General features: G+C 34.4%; 1 protein-coding gene across 1 annotated transcript in view; it reads left to right on the plus strand.

Annotated features, from left to right (window-relative positions):
* LOC149776596 (putative ATP-dependent RNA helicase DDX23) overlaps positions 1–26,633 on the plus strand; it is a 64,742-nt gene that overhangs the window by 10,588 nt on the left and 27,521 nt on the right. Inside the window, exons 4-10 of the mRNA XM_089941079.1 lie at positions 2,528–2,648; positions 8,974–9,115; positions 10,901–11,079; positions 14,210–14,386; positions 18,152–18,231; positions 20,224–20,449; positions 24,268–24,413. Of these exons, the coding sequence (XP_089797205.1) occupies positions 2,528–2,648; positions 8,974–9,115; positions 10,901–11,079; positions 14,210–14,386; positions 18,152–18,231; positions 20,224–20,449; positions 24,268–24,413 (1,071 nt within the window). The remainder of the gene's footprint in view (positions 1–2,527; positions 2,649–8,973; positions 9,116–10,900; positions 11,080–14,209; positions 14,387–18,151; positions 18,232–20,223; positions 20,450–24,267; positions 24,414–26,633) is intronic.

Genomic DNA, 26,633 nt, shown 5'->3' on the forward strand with positions numbered 1-26,633 from the left:
TACAATAATGCAACAGGTGGATCAGGGTCTGTACTTTTGTTCTTCAAGTTACTCCTAACAAATCACATAGACCCATGTCTGGTTACGCATCATGTGACAGCAGAAGTGGGTCTGTGAAGTTTGCATTTAGAGTCGACTTATAAGTTAGTATAGATACCGTAACTGCCGATTTGACATATTGCTAGAGTAAAGATAACTACACCTGATCATTAGCTTAGCATGTCGTACATTTTTTGCTGTCAGATAACGTTTGTGAATTAAATGTTAATTTTTTATAGTATGCTGACACTGTAATGAAAATGGTTGCACAGTGTTGAAGTTACCGCAGTTTGAATTTGTGTATGATATAGTGGTATTTCAGTAGGTGATGGATGCAAGAACTAAATGTTTGATAATCTTTCAGCTTGCCTGTAAATCACATGTTGCTTCTAACTTTTCATTTAAACTTTAATGTTTGGTTCGAAACATCAGTGCTAAAAATAACATCAAAGTTCACGACCTTTCAGTGGCTGTTTGGAATTGTGAGTACATGTACTTTCTGACTGACCATTGTCGTCTGTAAAGGTAGGATTTTAAACATGAATAGCTGCTGACTTTAGAGTAAACCTTAACTGTGCTTATTGGTAGATTCATGAATAAAGTATACTGCACCAGTGGCCTAGTGGTTAGAGCGCCTGCCTCGGATGTGGGAGGTCATGGGTTTGATCCCCGGCTGAGTCATACCAAAGACTTACAAAAATGGTACTAACAGCTACCTCGCTTGGTGCTCAGCATTAAGAGGTTAGTGTTAGACTGGTCGGCCTGGTGTCAGGATAATGTAAATGGGTGGGACATCATGTTACATGTCTGCAGAATGATGCCCCAGTGCTAGACATCACTATAAACTGTCACACTGCAGACATCATAGTGATATGACTGAAAAATTGTTAAAGCTATGTTAAAAATCAAAATGACACACACACACACATGAATAAAGTAATGAATAAAGTTAACCTTTTTCATGACAATCATTTCATTGATGAGATGAGTAGTCACTTTATAGTGCAACCTTTACGCTTTTACAAGGTGTCCTAATTATTGATAATTAATCTCATTTTCTGAGTCTACAGATAAAGATATAGAAGAACATTTTGTAGCAATATCTCATCTTAATTTTATTATTTTAACACTTTAAAACTCCTAATTACTGAAACATATTGATTAGGTGCAGTGCACTCTCCGGCAGATCATTAAAGGTGACTAATTGAGGCAGGAGCTATGATTACTTAGTGGTTAGCATTCATGTGCTGTGACCAAAAGGGTGTGAGTTCAAGTCCTACCATTGAATTGGCCTGGTTTGGCTACCATGGTGTGTCCTTGGACAAGACACTTTTCTTCAGTTGCTTCTGTACTGAATAACTTGTGTTGCTGTTCTGTAAAACACCAAGAGAAACCTTGACTTAAGAACTTTTGATCCAGAGTCTGCAATCCTTACAAGCATGTAAGAATGCCTCTGACAAAATTATATTTTTAGATTGACTTTGTATTTATAATAAAATGATGGTTTCTCTATTGTTTTTGAAAATCTATACAGTGGAACTTTTATAATTGAATTGAACTCCAATTTAATGAATTTTCAGATTCAGCAAAGTAATAAGTTATATAATTTTTCCAACGATAAGCCTTGGGATCCACCTAATAAATTTATCAAAATACAGCAGATAGGTTTGTTAGAAGACAAAGTATAATGAGTAGATATCAGCCAGCAATTTTGTAGAAGTTTTTGGTGTGGGCTTATCATAAGATAAACATGTGTAGATCTGAATAATTATGAATTCATTAATTTATTTCCACTTTAAATGATCTTTGGCATTATTGAACATATTTCTCTGGTCCATTGGAGTTTGTTATAAGTGTGTTTCTGTGTATTTCTCATGGGATAATATTTATATTCAAACAGTTTGTTAACACATGCATGCTTTGTTTGAAATGACATAATGCTTATGTTCAACCTATGCAAAGCCATGCATTGGAAAAATTTGCCAGAACAAATTGTTTCATTTGTTGCATAGATAATAAAATGTAAAATGTGATAATTTTGTAATTGATTTGTAATTGATTTACTCATTTGATGGATTTCTTTGAAAGGTTATTTTCAGATATATTTAAAAATATGTTTGAAGATGGATATGTTGGAAAATAGCTGTTTCTTGATGGATATGTTGGAATATGGATGTTTTTGATGATATCTGGAATATAAATATGTTTGAAGATGGATACATATGGAATATGTTCAGTAATGCCAAAGATATGGAATATGGATATATCTGAAGATGGATATGTTTGATAAAGGATATGCTGGAATATGAATATGTTTGAAGATGGGTGTGTTGAAATATGTTACAAAACAAAACATCATAGACCTAAATCCTTGTGCTGATTAATATTTCATGTAAATTTACCATGGAGAGGTAGAATGCCAGTGTTTTTTTTAATACTGTATGTAGGCAAATGGCATGCATTTATTATATTCAGCCTTGTTTTGCAGTCAGAATGAAGATGGAATGGAAGAAGGGGAGATAAAGGAAGAAGATCCTGGAAAAAAGATGCCTCTATCGTTGGAGGAACTTCTAGCTAAGAAAAAGGCAGAGGAAGTGTCACAGAGCAAGGTATCCTAGATATTATTAAAATAAAAATCAAACTTAACTGATAAAACTTCGACATTTAATGTGTCCTTAAGTTTGGTTCTTAGATGTTTACTTCTTTATCTTTCAATAAACATTCTTGGTGTGCAAGTTATTGTACCATCTGTTTTTGGACGCTGTATGTTTTCAGACTCCATATTTATTTTGGCAAAATATATTTTCATGCTTTCTTATACACTCTGCCATGACTGAAAGAAGAAAATTGGTTTCCACACAATAACATGGTTAGTACGTGGGTCGGTGGTTCTTTCCGGGGTTTTCCGGGTTCTTCTTCCACCATTAATACTGGCCACCATGTATAGCCTATCGTGCTGAAAAATGGCGTTAAACCCCACAACAACAACAACAACAACAACATGGTTAGTACACTTTGATATCAACTTGGTACTTATAGTATGGAAGAACCCTATTGATTTTTTAGAGTCAAAAGGTCAAGGGTTATAGTTACTGAAACAGAATAAAAATGGTTCCTGCTCAGTAACATAGTTATCTATGATATATGCCTGAACTGAACTTTATGGATGGCTTGTACTTGCAGTAAGGAAGAAGCTGGTCGATTTTAGGATTAAAAGGCTAGTGGTCAAGGCCATTTTGATTGAAAGAAGACAATGCTTTCTGCACAACATTTAAGTTACCTGTATATGAGACTATTGAACCTAGGGTGGCCAAGCAACATGTCATTCATATTACTAGTGTCATATTGTTCATTGTTTTAATAGTTGTATTTATGCAGTTATGTTTTCAGGTATAATTATTTTTAAATGATAAGACAAGAGAGAAAGACTAACATGGTGTTCAGAGGAATGGCTTGCATTTGATGAGAATTGCCTTGACAAGTGACACTTGTTGAATGACGATATTGGGATAACGATGCATCGGTATTCATAAGATGACTGATGCTTATATTATTGTAACAAAGACCATTTTGTTCTAACTAAATTACTTACCTGTTCAGAAGAAAAAAAAGAATTAGATGACATAGAGAAAAGAGAAATTGATCAAAGTTCAAGTCTTCAAAACATGAGAAATGTGTAACATCTCCAGTGTGGATAAATACATTTTTTTTCAATACATACAGGTCTTGTGTTTAGAAATGACTTAAACTTATTAATAAATTATTCAGGTTTGAAAAATAACAAACATCATTATTTATTGACTAATTAAATGCTATGAATTTGTTTGTATTGGTATGTAATAAATTAATTCTGTGATCAGTCTTGTACAAGTATTGGTACAGAACTGCCAAAAATAGAAAATCAACCAGTTGATTAGTTTTGTTTGTAATATATAAACTTTCATGGTTTACTGTCCAACTGATTTCCAGAATTTAACTATGTGGAAAATATGATCAGCACTCAACCAGTTTTACTTCCTTTTATTTGAAACAAGGCTGGTAGTACCTATTTTCATTTATTAACCAGTGTGTAAAGTGTGATTAATTTGCTGTTTGACTAAAGGAATAAGCTGTTGTCACAGGTGCAGTATTTTGTTGCATTAGGTTGGCTCTTTGTTTCATTTGTTTATGGACACCAAGTGAAATATATTTGTATGTTTTGGGGGTTATTCGGATGTTTGATCATAGGATTGGTGTGTGTGGGGGTGTGATTTGGATTATTAATTTAGCTTTAAAAAGAACAATTCAGTCATCGCGCTACGATGTTTGCAGTGTAGCAGTTTATAGTGATGTCTAGCACTGGGGCATCACGCCGCAGACATGTAGTATGATGTCCCAACCAGTCACATTATCCAGGATGACAGTCCTAACACTAACCTCTTAATGCTGAGTGCCAGCTGTTAGTACCATTTTTATAAGCCTTTGGTATGACTCTGCAGGGGATCAAACCCATGACCTCCTGCATCTGAGGCAGATGCTCTAACCACTAGGCCACCAGAGCGGTTTTTCATAGGATTGGTGATTATAGGCCAATTAGTCATAACCTGTTGTTCACAAGGATGGTTGATGATATGAATATTGATCATATCTTATTTACCATTTTTGTCACCACCTTTATTTAATTTGATACAAAAGATGTAATGAACCTGATAATATAAAGCAGGACTGTTTTTAATGAGTGTGACAATACAACAAATACTTCCATAAGTATGAACTTAAAACCATGTTGTTGCTTTATTATATTTTTACAGAAATGATTGTAAACATAGCTGTGATAGTAGATTAATGTTTTATATTTTTGTAGCTTTATAAGCTGGTAGTATAACACTCTGTCCAACAAGACTATTTTAATAGTGTTGTTAAGCCCATGAACCACATCCATGATAGAAATAGGGAAAGAGGGAACATATGGAGGTTCAGAGTCAGGCAGAATGTGTTGATACACAGAACTGAATTCTGAAGGCAGAGCTACTATTATACCTGATGGACTATGAATTCTTGAAGAGTACAACTGAGAGCATAGTCACAAGAGGAACATGGCAATTGAGCTTGCTAGCTGGGTCGTCAACGAGATGAAGGTTGTTGTTGTTGTAGGGTTTAACGCCATTTTTCAACACAAGATAGGCTATACATGGCGGCCAGTATTAATGATAGAGGAAGAACCCAGACCCCCCCCCCGGAAAGAACCACTGACCCACAGGAAGCTACTGGCAAGCTTTCTTACATACCACATTGGCCAAATCCGAGTCTCGAATCCATGCAGACAGAGGTGAGATGGCTGTAATCCGTAATGGTGAGCGCTTTAGAAACCTTGGCAACTCAGGGCCCCTGTGAGATGAAGGAGAGATTAACAAAAATGCTATGTAATCTGAGTGAAACACAAGGAGTGTTGCAGAAACTCTTGGATCATGTCCTGGTATCACTTCCAAAGAAGACAACAGTGAAGAGAATTCTGAGACATTATCAAAAGAAAATGCTTGCATCCTTATCAGCTTATGGTAAACTTGATGTACCATCATATCTCTGAGGCATTGCTTTTCTATTGCATACATAGAGTTATTAAACTATCAAGATTATTATTAAAAATCATATATATGCATGCTAGATAACATTTTTGTTTAATAAATATACAAGTATCATCAAATGGTTTATTGTTGTTTATTAATTGTCAATCATCTTGTGTGATCAACAGTAGTTTAATCAACCATACCTATGATCAGTTTGATATAATCAAACATCCTATGATCAGTTTGATATGATCAAATGTCCTATAATCAAACATCCTATGATCAGTTTGATATGATCAGATGTCCTATAATCAAACATCCTATGATCGATTTGATATGATCAAATGTCCTATAATCAAACATCCTATGATCGATTTGATATGATCAAATGTCCTATAATCAAACATCCTATGATCAATTGTCCTATAATCAAACATCCTATGATCAATTTGATATGATCAAATGTCCTATAATCAAACATCCTATGATCAGTTTGATATGATCAAATGTCCTATAATCAAACATCCTATGATCAGTTTGATATGATCAGATGTCCTATAATCAAACATCCTATTATCAATTTGATATGATCAAATGTCCTATAATCAAACATCCTATGATCAATTGTCCTATAATCAAACATCCTATGATCAATTTGATATGATCAAATGTCCTATAATCAAACATCCTATGATCACTTGTCCTATCATCAAACATCCTATGATCAGTTTGATATGATCAAATGTCCTATAATCAAACATCCTATGATCAAATGTCCTATAATCAAACATCCTATGATCAATTTTGATATGATCAAATGTCCTATAATCAAACATCCTATGATCAGTTTGATATGATCAAATGTCCTATAATCAAACATCCTATGATCAATTTGATATGATCAAATGTCCTATAATCAAACATCCTATGATCAGTTTGATATGATCAAATATCCTATAATCAAACATCCTATGATCAGTTTGATATGATCAAATGTCCTATAATCAAACATCCTGTAATCAATTATCCTATAATCAAACATCCTATGATCAATTTGATATGATCAAATGTCCTATAATCAAACATCCTATGATCAGTTTGATATGATCAAATATCCTATAATCAAACATCCTATGATCAGTTTGATATGATCAAGTGTCCTATAATCAAACATCCTATGATCAAATGTCCTATAATCAAACATCCTATGATCAGTTTGATATGGTCAAATATCCTATAATCAAACATCCTATGATCAGTTTGATATGATCAAATGTCCTATAATCAAATATCCTATGATCAATTGTCCTATGATCAATTGTCCTATAATCAAACATCCTATGATCAGTTTGATATGATCAAATGTCCTATAATCAAACATCCTATGGTCAAATGTCCTATAATCAAACATCCTATGATCAATTTGATATGATCAAGTGTCCTATAATCAAACATCCTATGATCAAATGTCCTATAATCAAACATCCTATGATCAGTTTGATATGATCAAATGGCCTATAATCAAACATCCTATGATCAATTGTCTTATAATCAAACATCCTATGATCAATTTGATATGATCAAATGTCCTATAATCAAACATCCTATAATCAATTGTCCTATAATCAAATATCCTATAATCAAACATCCTATGATCAGTTTGATATGATCAAATGTCCTATAATCAAACATCCTATAATCAATTGTCCTATAATCAAATATCCTATAATCTAATATCCTATGATCAGTTTGATATGATCAAATGTCCTATAATCAAACATCCTATGATCAAATGTCCTATAATCAAACATCCTATGATCAGTTTGATATGGTCAAATATCCTATAATCAAACATCCTATGATCAGTTTGATATGATCAGATGTCCTATAGTCAAACATCCTATGATCAAATGTCCTATAATCAAACATCCTATGATCAGTTTGATATGATCAAATATCCTATAATCAAACATCCTATGATCAGTTTGATATGATCAAATGTCCTATAATCAAACATCCTATGATCAAATGTCCTATAATCAAACATCCAGGATCAATTTGATATGATCAAATGTCCTATAATCAAACATTCTATGATCAATTTGATATGATCAGATGTCCTATAATCAAACATCATATGATCAATTTGGTATGATCAAATGTTCTATTATCAAACGTCATATGATCAGTTTGATATGATCAGATGTTCTATTATCAAACATATGATCAGTTTGGTATGATCAAATGTTCTATTATCAAACATCATATGATCAGTTTGGTATGATCAAATGTTCTATTATCAAATGTCATATGATCAGTTTGGTATGATCAAATGTTCTATTATCAAACATCATATGATCAGTTTGGTATGATCAAATGTTCTATTATCAAACATCATATGATCAGTTTGGTATGATCAAATGTTCTATTATCAAATGTCATATGATCAGTTTGGTATGATCAAATGTTCTATTATCAAACATCATATGATCAGTTTGGTATGATCAAATGTTCTATTATCAAACATCATATGATCAGTTTGGTATGATCAGATGTTCTATTATCAAATGTCATATGATCAATTTGATATGATCAGATGTCCTATAATCAAACATCATATGTTCATTTAGATATGATTCAGGATCATACAGTCAAATGATCTCTCATCAATCACAATATGATCAGCAGTTCTTATGATCGACAGTCCTTGTGATCAGTGGGTTTTGGCCAATATTCCTTTGATCAACAGTCTTATAATCATTTTGGGAAAGCAAAAAAATGTATTATTTATTAACAAATGAAAAAATAATGTAAATATGGTACTCAGTACTCAGTTGATTTTACAGTTCTTATAAAAATATACACTCAAGTATATTTTGCATATATTGAATTTAAAGACAAAATTTACAAAATCATTAATTGAATTATTAAAAATTGTCCAAATTTGAAAAGTGCTTGTATTCATCTTCATTTCTACATTTACAACCAAACCTGATGTAGTGACAAGCTGCCTTTAACAATTGCCTATGTACAAAGTTTGTGTACAAGGGGCTTGTGTCGACATACATTAATACATATTTACTTCAGGGTCCAACTTTTGTATAACTGACAATATCAGTGTTAAGAGCATGCAGTGAATACCCTTGTCCATCCCACTGTTCACACTTTGGTTTTGATTTGTGTTTAGGTCTTTTTTCAGGCACTCTGGTGTGGCCATTGTGTTCAGTGAAAACACGTATAGCACAAAATCAGATTGGTTGCCCGGCTCACATGTAAATTAAGTTGTCCAGAGAAATTCTTTATTTAATGTGAAAGTGTTTTAAGACCTCCCATTTTCCTTGTTTTGAGTTATGGTTGCCATATACAGTTTGAGCCATATTTGTTTCAGCCCAAGTTTTTGACTAAAGAAGAGAGGGCTGCAGAGGCTTTGAAGAGGCGTCAGCAGCAAGTTGATGAACAACGGAAGAAAGTGGACGAAGAAAGGCAAAAGCAGATGGAATTCCTGAAAGCTGGAAGGGATGCCATAAGAGGTTAGTAAAAGAAAACACGATAATTCACCTAATCATCTTGGAATTTCAAATTGACAGGTCTTATTACTGCTTTAGTATAATCAGAGGAAATAATTGCTAGAGTCACCTCCCTTTCCATGGCAGAGTTGTAGTGCAGCAGAAGCACAAAATTATTACTCAAAATATTACTATGAACTGCACATAAAAAAGAATGATCATTTGTCTTAAATTGTTTCGTTCAGTAAAGAACACATTTTGAGTTTGACTGGAAGAATAAAGTCAGAAAGTTCATTCCGGTTCAGATTTTGTAATCTGACAAACTCCTCTCAGCATGCACAAGATCGCATAGTAATTGAGAAATTTTTCCATTAAAAAAAAGCTTAAAGCAGCAATGAGGTACAGCAACAGTTATAGAAAAGTGAAACCTAATATGCTTCCCAAATTTTTTCAAAGTGTTGCACATCAAAGATGACAGCACTTGCATAACTAAAATCATTTAGAACCTATTTGTACTTCGTTGTCTTACTGGATTTGTCAGTGTGGAATTTAGTAGTATCTTTATCAACATTAGTTCATAAAAACTAGAAGACCATATATATATATATATATATATATATATATATATATATATATATATATATATATATATATATATATATATATATATATATATATATATATATATATGTACATACATACATATATACATACATATATACCTACATATATACATATATGGTACACTTGAGATTAGCTAATACAGGCAATTTTCTGCTTTAATATAATTCCTATAGTAATGTTTGAGGTATGAACAAGAAATCAGTCAGATACATTGACATTATGTTTTGCAGAGTGGAATGTGTACATGCTATGTTTAGTTCTTCTAAAATAGCATTTGATAGTCTCTCTGAAGTTTACAATGGTATTCAGTCAACATCTTTACAGTATCATTTGTCTTAGACTTATTCCATACATATTGTCAGATTGGTACCAAGGTCAGATTTTTATATTCAAGTGAATGAGAATTAAATATGCAGTCTTTGAAAAACAGATATGGCTCCAGGTTACCAGTGTAAATCTCATGGCGCTTAGAGACTGTCAAATGTGGTTTTAGTGATGCTAACACTTTTTTCTTTGCGAATATGTAGCATATTTAATTAATATGTGTCTTATTTATCACTTAAACATTACCATATAAACTAAATTATCACTGAAAATGTCAGTAGTATATATATATATATATATATAGCGAGACAGAGAGAAAGAATTACAAGAATTACAAATATACGACTATATGCTGGGTCATTATGGAATATGGGCTGGTGTGTGCAGGCCAGGTGACAGGTGCCATTTACCTGCGGACCTATATAAATATGTTTATATGTTGGTTGGTTGGTTAATGGCACTTTAATAATTTATCTCTATCATGCCAAAGAAATAAAATGTGCTTTTCCCTGAGGTACATTGAAGAGGTGACCCAGTCTTGTCTAAATAGGTATCCAACCTTGACTGGGCACCTTATTCTTAATTACTTTGAAACTAAATAAACTACTTGTGTTGTTGTTCAATAAAGCACCATACCAAATTTTTGTGCGCGTTGTATTTTGATGCATTTTACATCGGGCATATGCTATTTTGATATTGGGAAGAAGTATTACAAATGAATAATGTAAAAAGTGTATTAAAGTGTTTTATGAAACTTGACGACGTGTGCTAAATATCTGTGTGTCAGGTTTCTTCATAATCCTAGTCAAAAGGTTGATGTCAGTTTATATTAGTATTGATGTCTTTCTCATGTAATTGCAGATGACCTGTACAGAGATAGAGAAAGAGACAGAGACAGAAGAGAAAGGGATCGAAGGGATAGAGATCGTGAAAGGAGGGAGCGTGATGATAGGGGCGATAGGGGGGATAGAGACAAGGAGAAAGACAGGGTAGAAGAACCACGAACTAGAGACAAGGATCAGGAGTCTCAGGCCATAAAGGTAAATGAAGTTTGTTTTCAGTTAACAGGCTTGTTGCTAGACAGGAAATGGTTTGGTGGTTTTAAAATCCCTAACCTTGGCAGCTGTGGCATAGGTGTGAGATGAGACAGATAAAGATCAAAGGTGTAAGTTTATAGCTCAAGTACATTTCAAGTTTACTTGTGTGTGTTGATCATTTTATGACTGAACTTTGATACCATCCCATGCACTCTTTTTTTTCACAGTAATTTGAAAGAAGCTTAAAGTTGACTCTCCTACAGAAGACTTGAGTTATTTGAACTCCTGTTATCTGAATACCCAGTATTATCAAAACTCTTTGTTTTGTCCCAGCTAAAGTTGCTCTTTGTTTATATATTTTTTACATATATTTTCTGACTATCAATTATTCGAGTACACCCATTTAATCAAAGTAATCCTCAGACCCTATTGAAATTGTGATGCATTTTCCAAAGTGTGAAAACCATCATGACTGGCATGTTTGATTTCTGAAATTGTGACAATTCTTGGTCCAAACTGTGAGTACTGATTATAGAAAATGTGGGTTATGTTTATTGTTGTTGCTAATCCAATAATTTATATAATAAAATTAGTGATTATGCAATGGAAGACAATTTCAATATAAAATGAGCGAAACAAACTCTGCTTTCAAGTTTCTATAAGCATGTTGTTTAAAAATGAGAGAAAAAAAAATCAGGTGAAGAGAAGTGAGAAGAGAAATGACCATAATGTGGAAAACAAAATAACTTATCAAGTGATCTATTGACTCATTAGATCTAAAATTTGTTTGATGTATGGCCTTTTCATGCATATTGAAATGTGAAATGATGATGACAGATTATTATAATGATGACAATGATGATTTTGCCTTTGTTGAGTGCCATGAAGGTTATTATAATGATTACAGAGATAATTTTGTCTTTGTTGAATGGCATATAGATTATTATAATGAAGACAATGATAATTTTCACTGTTGCTTTTGTCTTTGTTTTATGCTGTGACAATGAAATGGCTTCCTAGATATGTAGTAAGGAAACAGAATACAAGAATAACTGAAATGGTACATTATTTGTTTTATTTCTTTGGATTGGTATACACTTTCACTTTCATGACCTTCAGTTCTTTGAATCCCGGTAGTATATGTAGTCATGCTTATTTGTAAATTAATCTGAAATCTTGACTACTGCATCACATCAGATTAGGTCAGTGTGTCCTCAATGTCTCAGACACTATTTAATCTACACTTATGATTATTTTGTTGTGGATGTATCTGAGGTAGAGTAATACAGCCATGCCAAAACTAGATTGATGTGACCTAAATTGTAGGCTTGAGTGACTGAAATTATCAGCCGTTCATTTATTACACCTTCAGTCACTTGGACCCTACTTAGCTACACTCATGAAAATTTGTGTGTGGGTAACATTACATCTGGTCAGCTGGAGATGGATCATGCAGTATCCATGGATGCAGAAGAATGAAAGGAGGCAACATTGCTGTTGTTTTCTTTTGGGGAATAGTTGTCCCTTCCTTGTCGACTTATGTCTAATACTGCTTTTGTTTGGCTGGGAGAGTGTCTGCCCATTGTTTGGCAAGCCATAACTAGTGTCATAAATTTTGCAGGAGATTATCCTCAGTTATTTAGGCAGCCTAGCAAGCATGGCCTTTGGGTCTGTATGGCAGCATAGGGTATGGTTCAGATATGTCTAGCCATCATCACCACCAGCCGATGTATTAACTGTTATGCTGTACCTTCTTCCAATCTTTTGATCCAAAGTCAGTTTTGTGAATGTGCTGCTTGCCATCCATCCATTCTGTTGTAAATGGAGTCATACACCAATCAGATATTGAATGTAAATGTACAGGCTTTGTCAGATAAGGGCAAAGCCCCCACCCCCACCTCTCTGGTGAGCTTGAGATTTGAACACATACAGAGACAGGTGAGATGGTGGTGATTGGTAAATGTGAGTGCTTGAGACCACTCAGCCACTTGAGATCCCAAGTTTATGAGCTAATCTTGTGTCTGATTTGAGGAGTTTGTTACTGTTTTGGAGATGGAATTTTGATCAGATTTTTCTCAAGCCTGTTAAATAAGCTAAGCATCATAGTCTCTGACTTATAATAAAATACGAAATCTGTGCACAGTAATGAGGTGATCTTGAATCCAGCTTGTTACCTTTAAAGAGTCTTTTTTTAAAATCTGATTTCAGTAGAACTTTTCAGACTTTGATAGAACTTGTTAAATAGTTTTATATCGTCATGATCTGGGATAAGTTAAATTTTGAGCAAGATCTGTATTAATTATGTTATTTTTTGGGAAGGTATTTTATTATATTATGGTATAGGTTAGACTGAAAATACAACATTTAGTTGGAACAGATGGTTTATGCATCACTGAGTGTATGTTGGATTACAAAGTTACTGATTTTGTCAGCCTTTACAGGAACTAAATTAAGACATTCACATGTGTAAACATTTATCCTTTACTGGCAGTATTACATTAGACTGCTTTGTAAAATGGCTCTTTGATTTAGCTATTTGTTTGTTATATCCTCAATATTTTATACCATTTTTACCAACACACTGTGAAAATTGCACTTTGCTTGCATATCAAGCCAAGCAATCTAATCATATCAAACAAGACCATTGTGACCTAATTTTTACTTACTTGAATGATGTTTGTGTTCTCAGCTATCCATTTGTTACCCCACACAGTATCTTGGACCATATTTGCCCTACACATAAGAAAATGGCATGTGGAACAATCTCGCACAGAGAAACTCAGTCATAGGTTACTGTGAACTAATTTTCATGCCTGAATGACTTTTGTGTTTCTAGCTATCTTTTCATTACACCTCAATATCTGGGATCCTATTTCTTTAACACTTATGAAAATTATTGTGCTGATATATCTCATGTAACTCAACCATACTAAATCTAGGCCACTGTCATCATTTTTAGGCTTGTGTGACTGGTATTTTCCTTTACTGTCTTTATATTATTGTCAGCTTCAAAGGTGCTTTTGCAGTTAAGGAGATTCTTGTTTAGGAGTAAAAATCTTGTTTTTTAAAAAGTTAAATTTGATACTATACTAATTGGTGGTGGCCTTATTTAAATGTGTTGTTCCTTATGTAGGACAGATATCTGGGTATCATTAAAAAGAAGAAGAGAGTGCGTCGACTTAATGACCGCAAGTTCGTGTTTGACTGGGATGCAGGTGATGATACTTCAAAAGATTATAATCCTATTTACAAGGAGCGACATCAGATCCAGTTCTATGGTAGAGGTCACATAGGAGGTGTAGATATCAAGGTATGTATATTTTCCATGCCCCACAATGAATGTTGCAGGGGGCCTATTAATGTTAATGTTGTCTCACTCTCTGTCCATCACATCTGGGTTAAGTTTTGCGTTCTAATTGGTTTTCTTACATTGCTGTTTGAAACTTGAACTAAGTTTATGTGATATGGATAAACAATATGATGCCACCAATGTTTTTGAATTCATGCATCCTGTAAGAGCAACAGTTACATAGATTTGTAATGTATGTATTGAGTCAGCCCAGTTGCCTGGAAACCGACTGCTTTAGATTCGTGGCATGGACTATAGGTATTGAGCAAAATAACATGTAGATCATCTAGAAGAAGCTATACTTACGAGGTAAATTACTTCATTCTTAGTGTGAGATAATTTAAAAGGAAAAATCATACTAAGTGTTAGATACTTTAAAAGGAATAAAATGTTCAGTCCATTTTGGGCTCAGCAAGTACCTAATGAAAAAAAAAGAAATATAATGAACTCTTTGGTTATTGAAGTCATTGCAGGATACTTTTTGGAAGTAGTGGGATGGGTTTAGTGGAGTGGGCTGGTTACCTCCTTTAACTTATTTAACTGATAGCTTATGTTATGCTCGTCTTGATAGCTTATGTTATGCTCGTCTTGATATAGTTCTATTACATCCAGTGAAGAAAGCATTTCAGTTGGATTATTACCTGTGGCCTGGTGGCTAGACCATCTGCCTCAGATGAGGGAGGTCGTAGGTTCAATTCCTGGCCAAGTCATACCAAAGACTCTAAAAATGATACTAACAGCTGCCTCACTTAGAGTTCAGCATTAAGAGGTTAGTGTTAGGATTGGTCGGCCTGATGTCAGGATAATTAGACTGGGTGGCACATCATGCTACATGTCCACGGCATGATGTCCCAGTGCTAGACATCACTGTAAACTGCCACATTGCACACATCATAGTGATATAAAGGAAAAATTATTAACGCTATGTTAAAAATCCAAATCACATCACATCACATCAGTTGGATTAGATTACCAGGCAGAGATAAATCTACACACACACACCCCATTGGAATTTTTTTTTCAGCTGCAAACTGTGTAGACCTAGCTCTGCCAATGAATAAGGCATTGGCAGATTTTTTTAAGGAGTAATCGGTAGAATGATGAAAATAGACACTGATCTGTTTGCACATTATGTGACAGTAGATTTGGATCTATGTTGTTTTCAGTTGGACCCGACTTATTAGCAAGAATATATGATTCATTGGAATAAGGAAAATAAATTTACATATTTGTAACTGGAAGAGGTAGAGGGGAGATAATGTACTATCCCCTGAGTTGGCTTTGGCATACACACACTAAGGCACAGACATATCAAAATCTCACTGCATCTCACCCATTCTTTTTTCCAAAGTCCTAAGTAATAGTTTGGAGTGGGTTTCTAAGCACTTGACCTCTATGGAGGAAACTAAGGTGTCTAACTTTGTATGTACATATACATTATGTGTACATTCTTGGTCAAGTTTTTTCATTTAGCACAGGTTTTTGCATTTTGTATTCATACTGTTATACCTGATATCGTGAAACTTGATGAGATGGTGTATCTAGAAGAGTGCTAAACCCTCTTCTTAAAATTAGGTTACTCTGACTCTGATTTCAAGCTCCACTGATTTTGATTACAGCTTGTATTTTAATGAGTATGTATGTTAGACATCTGATCACTCAAAAATGGCATGAGAACCTCGTTTGATTGAGAATGGAAGTTGGATAAAGACTGTTGAAGTATTTATGTCAAACTACATTAGAGGCTAAACATCCTAGGATGTGTGATGTGCAGTTATGTGTGGATCATTATGAAGAAGAAAAAGAATTGTACAAAAAAAAATTAGAAAAGCATGGTTAAAATATGAGAGTAAAAAGAACATACCAGTTTATTCCCACAATGTTTGCTTTTACTAGCACTATGGAAGAATGGGTAGAAAGTAGTTCAGCTAACAAGGGTGCAGTATGTAATGTTCCTTATGGAGTACTACTTAATGTATAATGTGCAAAAATGGGTAAACAATCCAATAAACCAAACTATTAGCATACTGCAGAAGTTTTAATTGTAATTTTTGTGGCTGAACTTAGTTTGTCCCTTATTGTGGTTCCACATTTAATCAGCTTTGCACAATAACTTAGAAGATATCAAGTAGTGCCAGTTGGAGGTTATCTTTCACATGTTTTAGTTCAAGTCTCTGTGACATACATTTCACAATTTATTTTCTTAAATGTTTTTGCATTAAACTCAATGACACCTAGTTTTTGTACAACCAGCATATATATTGGTACTGTCGCATTTAGAATTATGAACTTGGTGAATAGATGCATCTACACCCTGGATATATTGGTACTGTTGCATTTAGAATTATGAACTTGGTGAGTAGATTTATCTACACCCTGGATATATTGGTACTGTTGCATTTAGAATTATGAACTTGGTGAATAGATTTATCTACACCCTGGATATATTGGTACTGTTGCATTTAGAATTGTGAACTTGGTGAGTAGATTTATCTACACCCTGGATATATTGGTACTGTTGCATTTAGAATTATGAACTTGGTGAATAGATTTATCTACACCCTGGATATATTGGTACTGTTGCATTTAGAAATATGAACTTGGTGAATAGATTTATCTACACCCTGGATATATTGGTACTGTTGCATTTAGAATTATGAGCCTGGTGAGTAGATTTATCTACACCCTGGATATATTGGTACTGTTGCATTTAGAATTATGAACTTGGTGAGTAGATTTATCTACACCCTCATCACAAATCTGACTCTGATCCATATTTCATACTCCACTGACTTTACTAAATTTGTGTTTTAACTGTTCACATTTGAATCATTCATATTCATATAAATGTCTGTTAGTGCCATGCCAATACAAAAAAGATCATGGTGACCTATATTTCACATTTTTACTTTTTTCAATAAGCACATAGCTTTTGGCATGATTTATATACTATCTAAAATCATGAAACATACTGAGTACTACTCTCTCATTGCAAATGTAGGTCATTGTGACAGACATTTTAGACTTCATTGGCCTGTGTTACAAAAAAATTATGGAATTTTCTTTCCTTTCTCAGGCACAATAACTCGCAGGTTTTTCATAACTCATTATTGCACTTCTGCTTTGATATGATAGAAAAGAATGGGTTTTTTTGTGTTTTATGTCTTTTGCTGTTATTGGTCAACATTTCACTGTCAGGATCAGTTTGATAAGAATTTATTTTGTGCATTGTAATTAATCTTTACAATGGTTGCTGGAGACTTCTAAAAGCTTGCAAAAGTTAGCTGTATAATTGTTTATTAAAGTCTGGTTGGTTCTATACATTTTAAAAAGCATGATATAAACTTTTCCCAAACAGAAGTCATCCAAGATGATGAAATGTTACGGCACATTTAGTTTGTTACATTGCATATAGTTTGATATTGCGAACTCAAGAATATATAAATTCTGCTCTAAATTAGATAACAAACTAAATAAATATAAAATGAGTAGCTTTTCTAAACTGAAGTTATTAATGTGTATGTACATGTGTATCTTCGTGTATTCATGAATTGATGTGGGGCTAAAACTTGCAAACTTCCATGGTAACGGAGCTGGTGTAAGTGCATTATAAATCTTAATGATGATTGAAAAGGATGATAATATTGTTCCACATATTGCTGATATTCTAAAATTTGAATATGCAGAAGTGAGTAAAACTTATGTTAATCTCTATTAATCTTTCAGGCCCAGAAGAAAGACCAGTCTAAATTTTATGGAGACCTGCTGGAAAAGAGGAGGACTGAGGCAGAAAAAGAGCAGGAAAAGTCAGTCTAACTTTACTGTATCATTGTAACACCCCTTCATTGTGATAAGGGCTGATAATGTCATCTATAATTACTGCATGGTTTTAATACCCCTTTGTTGAAAAAAGGGCTGATTGTTTCATCTGTAATGACTGTAGTGTTGTAATACCAATTCCTAGAAATAAGGGATGATAGTGTCATCTATAATTACTGTTTGGTTGAAACACCCCTTCCTTGAAATTAGGGCTGACAGTGTTATCTATAATTACTTTATGGTTGTAATACCAATTCTTTGAAATAAGGGATGATTGTATCATCTATATTTACTGTATGGTTGTAACACCCATTCCTTGAAATTAGGGTTGACAGTGTTATCTATAATTACTTTATGGTTGTAATACCAATTCCTTGAAATAAGGTCTGGTAGCGTCGTCTATAATTACTATATGGTTGTAATACCACTTGCATGAAATAGGGGCAGATAGTCACAGCTATAATTACTGTGTGGTTGTAATAGCCTTTCCATGCTATAAGAGCTGATAGTGTCATCAATAATTACTGTATGTTCGTAATACCCCTTCATTGATATAATGGCTGATAGTGTTATCTATAATTACTGTGTGGTTGTAATACCAATTCCTTGAAATAAGAGCTGATTTCATCTATAATTACTGTATGGATGTAACACCCTTCTTTGAAATAAAGGCTGATAGTGTCATCTATAATTACAGTATGGATGTAACACCCCTTCCTTGAAATAAGGGCTGACAGTGTCATCTATAATTACTGTATGGATGTAATACCTTTCCTTGAAATAAGGGCTGACAGTGTCATCTGTAATTTCTGTATGGATGTAACACTCTTCCTTGAAATAAGGGCTGACAGTGTCATCTATAATTACTGTATGGATGTAACACTCTTCCTTGAGATAAGGGCTGACAGTGTCATCTATAATTTCTGTATGGATGTAACACTCTTCCTTGAAATAAGGGCTGACAGTGTCATCTATAATTACTGTATGGATGTAACACCCCTTCCTTGAATTATGGAGCTGCTTATTTAACTTACTTGTACCTTATTTAAGCTACTTGTAACTTTTTTAACTTACTTGTACCTTATTTAAGTTACTTGTAACTTATTTAACTTACTTGTACCTTATTTAACTTGTACCTTATTTAACTTACTTGTACATATAAATCGTTATCTTCTCATACATTATCCTGGCTGATTTGCTGATAGGGTTTTCTTACCTCATGGTATAAATATATTTAGAAGTCTGGATAGGGTTTTCTTACCTCATGGTATACATATATGTAGAAGTCTGGATAGGGTTTTCTTACCTCATGGTATACATATATGTAGAAGTCTGGATAGGGTTTTCTTACCTCATGGTATAAATATATGTAGAAGTCTGATTGCAGACATAATTTAGTACATGCATAAATCAGTTAGAATTTATAGTAAACATTGATAACAAAATGTTTTAATGCCCATGATTGCTTAACCGTCATATAAATTCACTTCATGGGGTAATACTATGTAAAAGGAGTTAATTTTATTATGTTGCCACATTGAGTAATATGTCTATTTTCCAGTCACTTGTAGTAACGTTCTTTGTGCTATGGCCAAATATTATACACTAAAACTTTGATAACTCCAAACATCAATCAGTTGAATAACGACATCACTTCAGTGAGTTGCTCACGCCTGGTGTAGAATATTCTTTCATCTGCAACTATGGAAATTAAACACTTTAAAATCCAAATAAATATTTTGGTCCTACTGCCATTTGAGTTTTCAAAATTTCACTGTACATGTAAGATTTTGGCTGACTGTTTCAAAACTTCTTCTTCTACTGTAGCAAAGTCGGCTCAAGTAGAATTCAATTCAAAGTTTAGCTCAATATATAAAGTTTTCCTTATCATAATTTTTTTTAAAGTTTTGATGAATTCCATGTCAACAATTTTGAATGCATTGATGAGAACAAATGTCTGATGCATCATTTTACTGCAGAAAACGTTTGAAGACAATAAAAAGCAAAGAGGCTAAACAGCGTTGGGATGATCGTCACTGGGTAGAGAAATCAATGGAAGAGATGACAGAAAGAGATTGGCGTATCTTCAAGGAGGATTACAACATTTCCTGTAAGGGAGGAAAAATCCCACCTCCCATTAGAAAGTGGAAGGAATCAGGAATACCTTCAGAAATTCTGGATATTATTGAGAAGATTGGATATACGGTGAATTAATTTTCATTATTTTGATCAAGGCAGTTTTTAGCTCTATTGGTCATAGGCCAGAAGAGTTTATGGGATGGTATGTTGCCTTTTGTCTCTCCATCTTCTGACATCCCTTTATCCATTAGCACAAATTTGTTACTGCCACTCCTACTAAAACTACCTTAAGTTTTGCTATTAAACTTTACACACACATTCATCCCCAGGTGTAGTTAATATTAAGATGAAAATGGTGCAACCCAGCTATCCAATATAGATGCCACATCTGCTGCCTTGAAAATCTTGTTACTCCTCATGGATGGATAGTCATATCGACATGAGGTTTTCAGTAAAAGACTTCTTAATGATGTCTGGTACAGATTTGATACCCATTATGAGTGGTATGGCAGTCATCTTGAAAATCTTGTTATCGCCACTCCTTCTGAGTGGGAAGTCATACTGACTTGTGATGTCCAGTTCATCCTGAATGAATGGTTACTCTGTCACATCCAATGTCGTCACCATAGCAGAAGTCTTGAAATCTTGATATCACTAATCCTCCTGAACAGAAAGTCATAATGGTATGGGGTTTTCATCAGAAGACTTATAATGATATCTGGTTGGTCCTGAATGAAAATGGTGCCATGCAGACATCCAATATGGCCAGCACATTGGTCATCTTGCAAATTTTGTTATCACTACTCCACCTAAATTGATGGTCTTATTAATATGGGTTTTTCACCAAAAGACGTCTTATGATATTTAGATGGTCCTAAATAAAGATGTTGCCAACAAGAAATACAATATCCTGAATAGAAAGACATATCATTGTGGTGTTTTCACTTAAATACTTCTTATGGTGTCTGGTTGGTCACAAATACAACTGTGCTACAATATTGGCACCTGTGGTGCCAACTTAAAATATTACTGCTCCTCCTAGATGGGAAGTCATATTAACATTGGGTTTTCACTAGAGAACATATTATGAGGTCTGATTGTTACCAAATGAAAATAGTGCCATTCTGACATTCATTTTGGCCAACATGGCAGCCATCTTGAAATTGTTTTTATCGTTACTTTTCCTAAATTGAAAGTCATGTCTACCTGATGCCAAATATGGCCACCATGGCTGCCATCTTGAAAATTTTCTTGAAGATACCTCTCCATAATGGATATTTATAGGATGTGCAGTTGGTCTTGAATGAGAATGAACCTGATCTGACATCAAGCATCCACACCATTATGGTCATATTAAAGATCTTGTTATTGCTGCAGAATTTAAGGTCTTATTGGCATGGAGTTTTCATCAAAAGTCTTCTGATGGTATCTAGTTCATCATAAACAAAAATGGTGCTGATCTTATCTAGTATGGCCACCACAGTGGCTGATTTAAGAATCTTATCACTGAAGAATATCAGATTGTTTGAACACTCTGCAGTTAGAAAAAAAAATGATCTTATCTTGAATTCCTGCAGATTCTTTTCAGACTGTAGAGTGTAAGTTCCTTCAAGGAATTCTTTTTATTATTATTATGAGGCAATATTGCTCTGATTTTTAGTCTGTCAATAGTATAATTTAAAAAATTAACAGCAGTCTACGAACATATTTCTTCTTCCAATATGTTACTCCATCATAATACTTTAGGAGCACAAATTCAGCCCTCCCAAGCTAAATTAAATATTTTTTTCGTAGGATTGGTGATGCTGTTGGATAACTTTTCAGTACATTTTATCACTACCAGATATCAGTTACTTTAATATAACAGTTCCTGAAAGAAAGGAAAACATAGATTTTTTTAAAAATTCATCTTATCATCACATTTCTCAAGCTAGATTTAACAGCTAAACAGGAGCAAAATATTTATGTTTTAGTATCTTTGATATTATAGCCTTTTTGTAATTCAGATTTTCGATTCAGTTTCATCATAAAACACAGGTTTCAGTGTTTGACTATTTTTAGAAATAACTTCACAATTTAAGTATAATTACAGTCATTTATAATGCTTCATTAGCAGGATGCTTGTGGTAAACAATCAAACTTTTTTCCAGTTAATCATGATCCTTTTGTTAATAGCCAAACATATTTATTTTGTTGGGCAAGGGAGATAATAATATTACATCTGTGCCAAAGAAAATGGTTGCATGATTTGTTTCTTATGGTGGGCTTGCGAACATTCAGGAAAGTTGATGAATATTCTGGATGCTTAATAGCTAAACTGTTTGGAGTTTAGTGCACAGAAGCGTAAGTGTACTTATTATACATATGCTTATTCAGGTATGTGTAGAAAACCTAAGGATAAGCTCAAGAAAAATATTGACTTGTATGGTGGTGGATAACAGTGTAAACTATTCAAAATGGCTGTGCACAGGACACTCTGCTGTCCGCATATTTTATCTTAAGTATGGTCTGTATGATCAAGATGATACACAAAAATTGACACTTTCACCTTGAAGTTAATTATCTGTTTCCTTGTCACTGTAATCATTATCAGATTCAACTGTCAGTATTCAAGGCCCAGGATATTACCCGCAGAGACAATGCAATAAATATGGCATCCAGTAGTAAGCCTGTCTGAGAAATTAAGCTGTTCCAAACATTTTTGACTGGAGTAGGTTTATTAGTAAAATGTGGGTATTGTTCAGCATGACATGTATAACGTATTTTTGCTTGGAAATTGACATATTGGAAAATGGATTTTGTAGTGCTTACCTGTTACCTTCCATAAGAAAGATTGACTTGGAAAAGGAAGGTTATGTCATAATGGGATATGTTGCATACCACACCACAAAGTAATAACCTGGAACAGTACTATAATAGTACTATAATTGGGAGGCTATTGCAGTTAAAAGCAAGGCTATGTCATAATGGGATATGTTGCATACCACACCACAAAGTAATAACCAGGAACAGTAATATAATTGGGAGGCTATTGCAGTCTACCACATTAAAAGGAAGGCTATGTCATAATGGGATATGTTGCATATGACACCACAAAGTAATAACCTGGAACAGTACTATAATAGTACTATAATTGGGAGGCTGTTGCAGTTAAAAGCAAGGCTATGTCATAATGGGATATGTTGCATACCACACCACAAAGTAATAACCTGGAACAGTACTATAATTGGGAGGCTATTGCAGTCTACCACATTAAAAGCAAGGCTATGTCATAATGGGATATGTTGCATATGACACCACAAAGTAATAACCTGGAACAGTACTATAATAGTACTATAATTGGGAGGCTGTTGCAGTTAAAAGCAAGGCTATGTCATAATGGGATATGTTGCATACCACACCACAAAGTAATAACCAGGAACAGTAATATAATTGGGAGGCTGTTGAAGTCTACCACATTAAAAGGAAGGCTATGTCATAATGGGATATGTTGCATATGACACCACAAAGTAATAACCTGGAACAGTACTATAATTGGGAGGCTATTGCAGTCTACCACATTAAAAGCAAGGCTATGTCATAATGGGATATGTTGCATATGACACCACAAAATAATTGTGTATTTTGAACTATATTATAAGTATGAGCCTTAAACAGTGTATCACATGATAAGGCCACCTTGTACATATATAATGGAGCTTACTACACCATAAAATAATACTGTCTTGATCAATCTGAAATTTCATTATCATTGGTTTTTTATATCCAGGAATTAAAGTGAAACAAAAACTGAATGAGGTAGAAATTACAGAACATAGACCATTAAAATACAATTCATTAATTACCATATGTATGTGTTATGAGTAAATATGGTATAATAAGTGGTTTTATAGTTACAGAGACAACCATAGTTATCAGTTGAATATTATATCTTTTTATGATAGGAACCCACACCCATTCAGAGGCAGGCCATTCCTATTGGTCTTCAGAATCGTGACATTATTGGTGTTGCTGAGACAGGTAGTGGTAAAACAGCTGCCTTCCTGATTCCTCTTCTTGTGTGGATCCAATCACTACCAAAGATGGAAAGGTAAGGTCATGTCAATATGAAATTGATAAGTTTCTTGATCTTGTAATATTGGAACCTGTCTAAACCAGCCACTGAGTAGTTTCAATCCCTGCCTGCTTTTGACTCCAAATATTAGTACCTCTTAGCCTTATGATTACACCAGTTCACTGCCCAACTCAGAGTACATTTTTACTTCCAACCATTCCCACATTACAGAGGTTTTTACTGTATATACCAGCTCACTGCCCAACTCAGAGTACATTTTTACTTCCAACCATTCCCACATTACACAGGTTTTTACTGTATATACCAGCTCGCTGCCCAACTCAGAGTACATTTTTACTTCCAACCATTCCCACATTACTCAGGTTTTTACTGTATATACCAGTTCGCTGCCCAACTCAGAGTACATTTTTACTTCCAACCATTCCCACATTACTCAGGTTTTTACTGTATATACCAGTTCGCTGCCCAACTCAGAGTACATTTTTACTTCCAACCATTCCCACATTACTCAGGTTTTTACTGTATATACCAGTTCGCTGCCCAACTCAGAGTACATTTTTACTTCCAACCATTCCCACATTACTCAGGTTTTTACTGTATATACCAGCTCGCTGCCCAACTCAGAGTACATTTTTACTTCCAACCATTCCCACATTACTCAGGTTTTTACTGTATATACCAGTTCGCTGCCCAACTCAGAGTACATTTTTACTTCCAACCATTCCCACATTACAGAGGTTTTTACTGTATATACCAGCTCACTGCCCAACTCAGAGTACATTTTTACTTCCAACCATTCCCACATTACACAGGTTTTTACTGTATATACCAGCTCACTGCCCAACTCAGAGTACATTTTTACTTCCAACCATTCCCACATTACTCAGGTTTTTACTGTATATACCAGTTCACTGCCCAACTCAGAGTACATTTTTACTTCCAACCATTCCCACATTACTCAGGTTTTTACTGTATATACCAGTTCGCTGCCCAACTCAGAGTACATTTTTACTTCCAACCATTCCCACATTACTCAGGTTTTTACTGTATATACCAGTTCGCTGCCCAACTCAGAGTACATTTTTACTTCCAACCATTCCCACATTACTCAGGTTTTTACTGTATATACCAGTTCGCTGCCCAACTCAGAGTACATTTTTACTTCCAACCATTCCCACATTACTCAGGTTTTTACTGTATATACCAGCTCGCTGCCCAACTCAGAGTACATTTTTACTTCCAACCATTCCCACATTACTCAGGTTTTTACTGTATATACCAGTTCGCTGCCCAACTCAGAGTACATTTTTACTTCCAACCATTCCCACATTACACAGGTTTTTACTGTATATACCAGCTCACTGCCCAACTCAGAGTACATTTTTACTTCCAACCATTCCCACATTACACAGGTTTTTACTGTATATACCAGCTCACTGCCCAACTCAGAGTACATTTTTACTTCCAATCATTCCCACATTACACAGGTTTTTACTGTATATACCAGCTCACTCCCCAACTCAGAGTACATTTTTACTTCCAACCATTCCCACATTACACAGGTTTTTACGGTATATACCAGTTCACTGCCCAACTCAGAGTACATTTTTACTTCCAACCATTCCCACATTACTCAGGTTTTTACTGTATATACCAGTTCCCACATTACTCAGGTTTTTACTGTATATACCAGCTCACTGCCCAATTCAGAGTACATTTTTACTTCCAACCATTCCCACATTACTCAGGTTTTTACTGTATATACCAGCTCACTGCCCAATTCAGAGTACATTTTTACTTCCAACCATTCCCACATTACACAGGTTTTTACGGTATATACCAGCTCACTGCCCAACTCGGAGTACATTTTTACTTCCAACCATTCCCACATTACTCAGGTTTTTACTGTATGTACCAGTTCCCACATTACTCAGGTTTTTACTGTATATACCAGCTCACTGCCCAATTCAGAGTACATTTTTACTTCCAACCATTCCCACATTACACAGGTTTTTACGGTATATACCAGTTCCCACATTGCTCAGGTTTTTACTGTATATACCAGCTCACTGCCCAACTCAGAGTACATTTTTACTTCCAACCATTCCCACATTACTCAGGCTTTTACTGTATATACCAGCTCACTGCCCAATTCAGAGTACATTTTTCTCCCCATTATGCCCACAATATATAGGTTTACACTGCAAAAATCATCTCACTGCTCTAATCCAGAAG

This window comes from Sinohyriopsis cumingii, chromosome 18 (assembly GCF_028554795.1).
Source record: "Sinohyriopsis cumingii isolate HCF-2022 chromosome 18, ASM2855479v2, whole genome shotgun sequence".
In the NCBI taxonomy this organism is placed as follows: Eukaryota; Metazoa; Mollusca; class Bivalvia; order Unionida; family Unionidae; genus Sinohyriopsis; species Sinohyriopsis cumingii.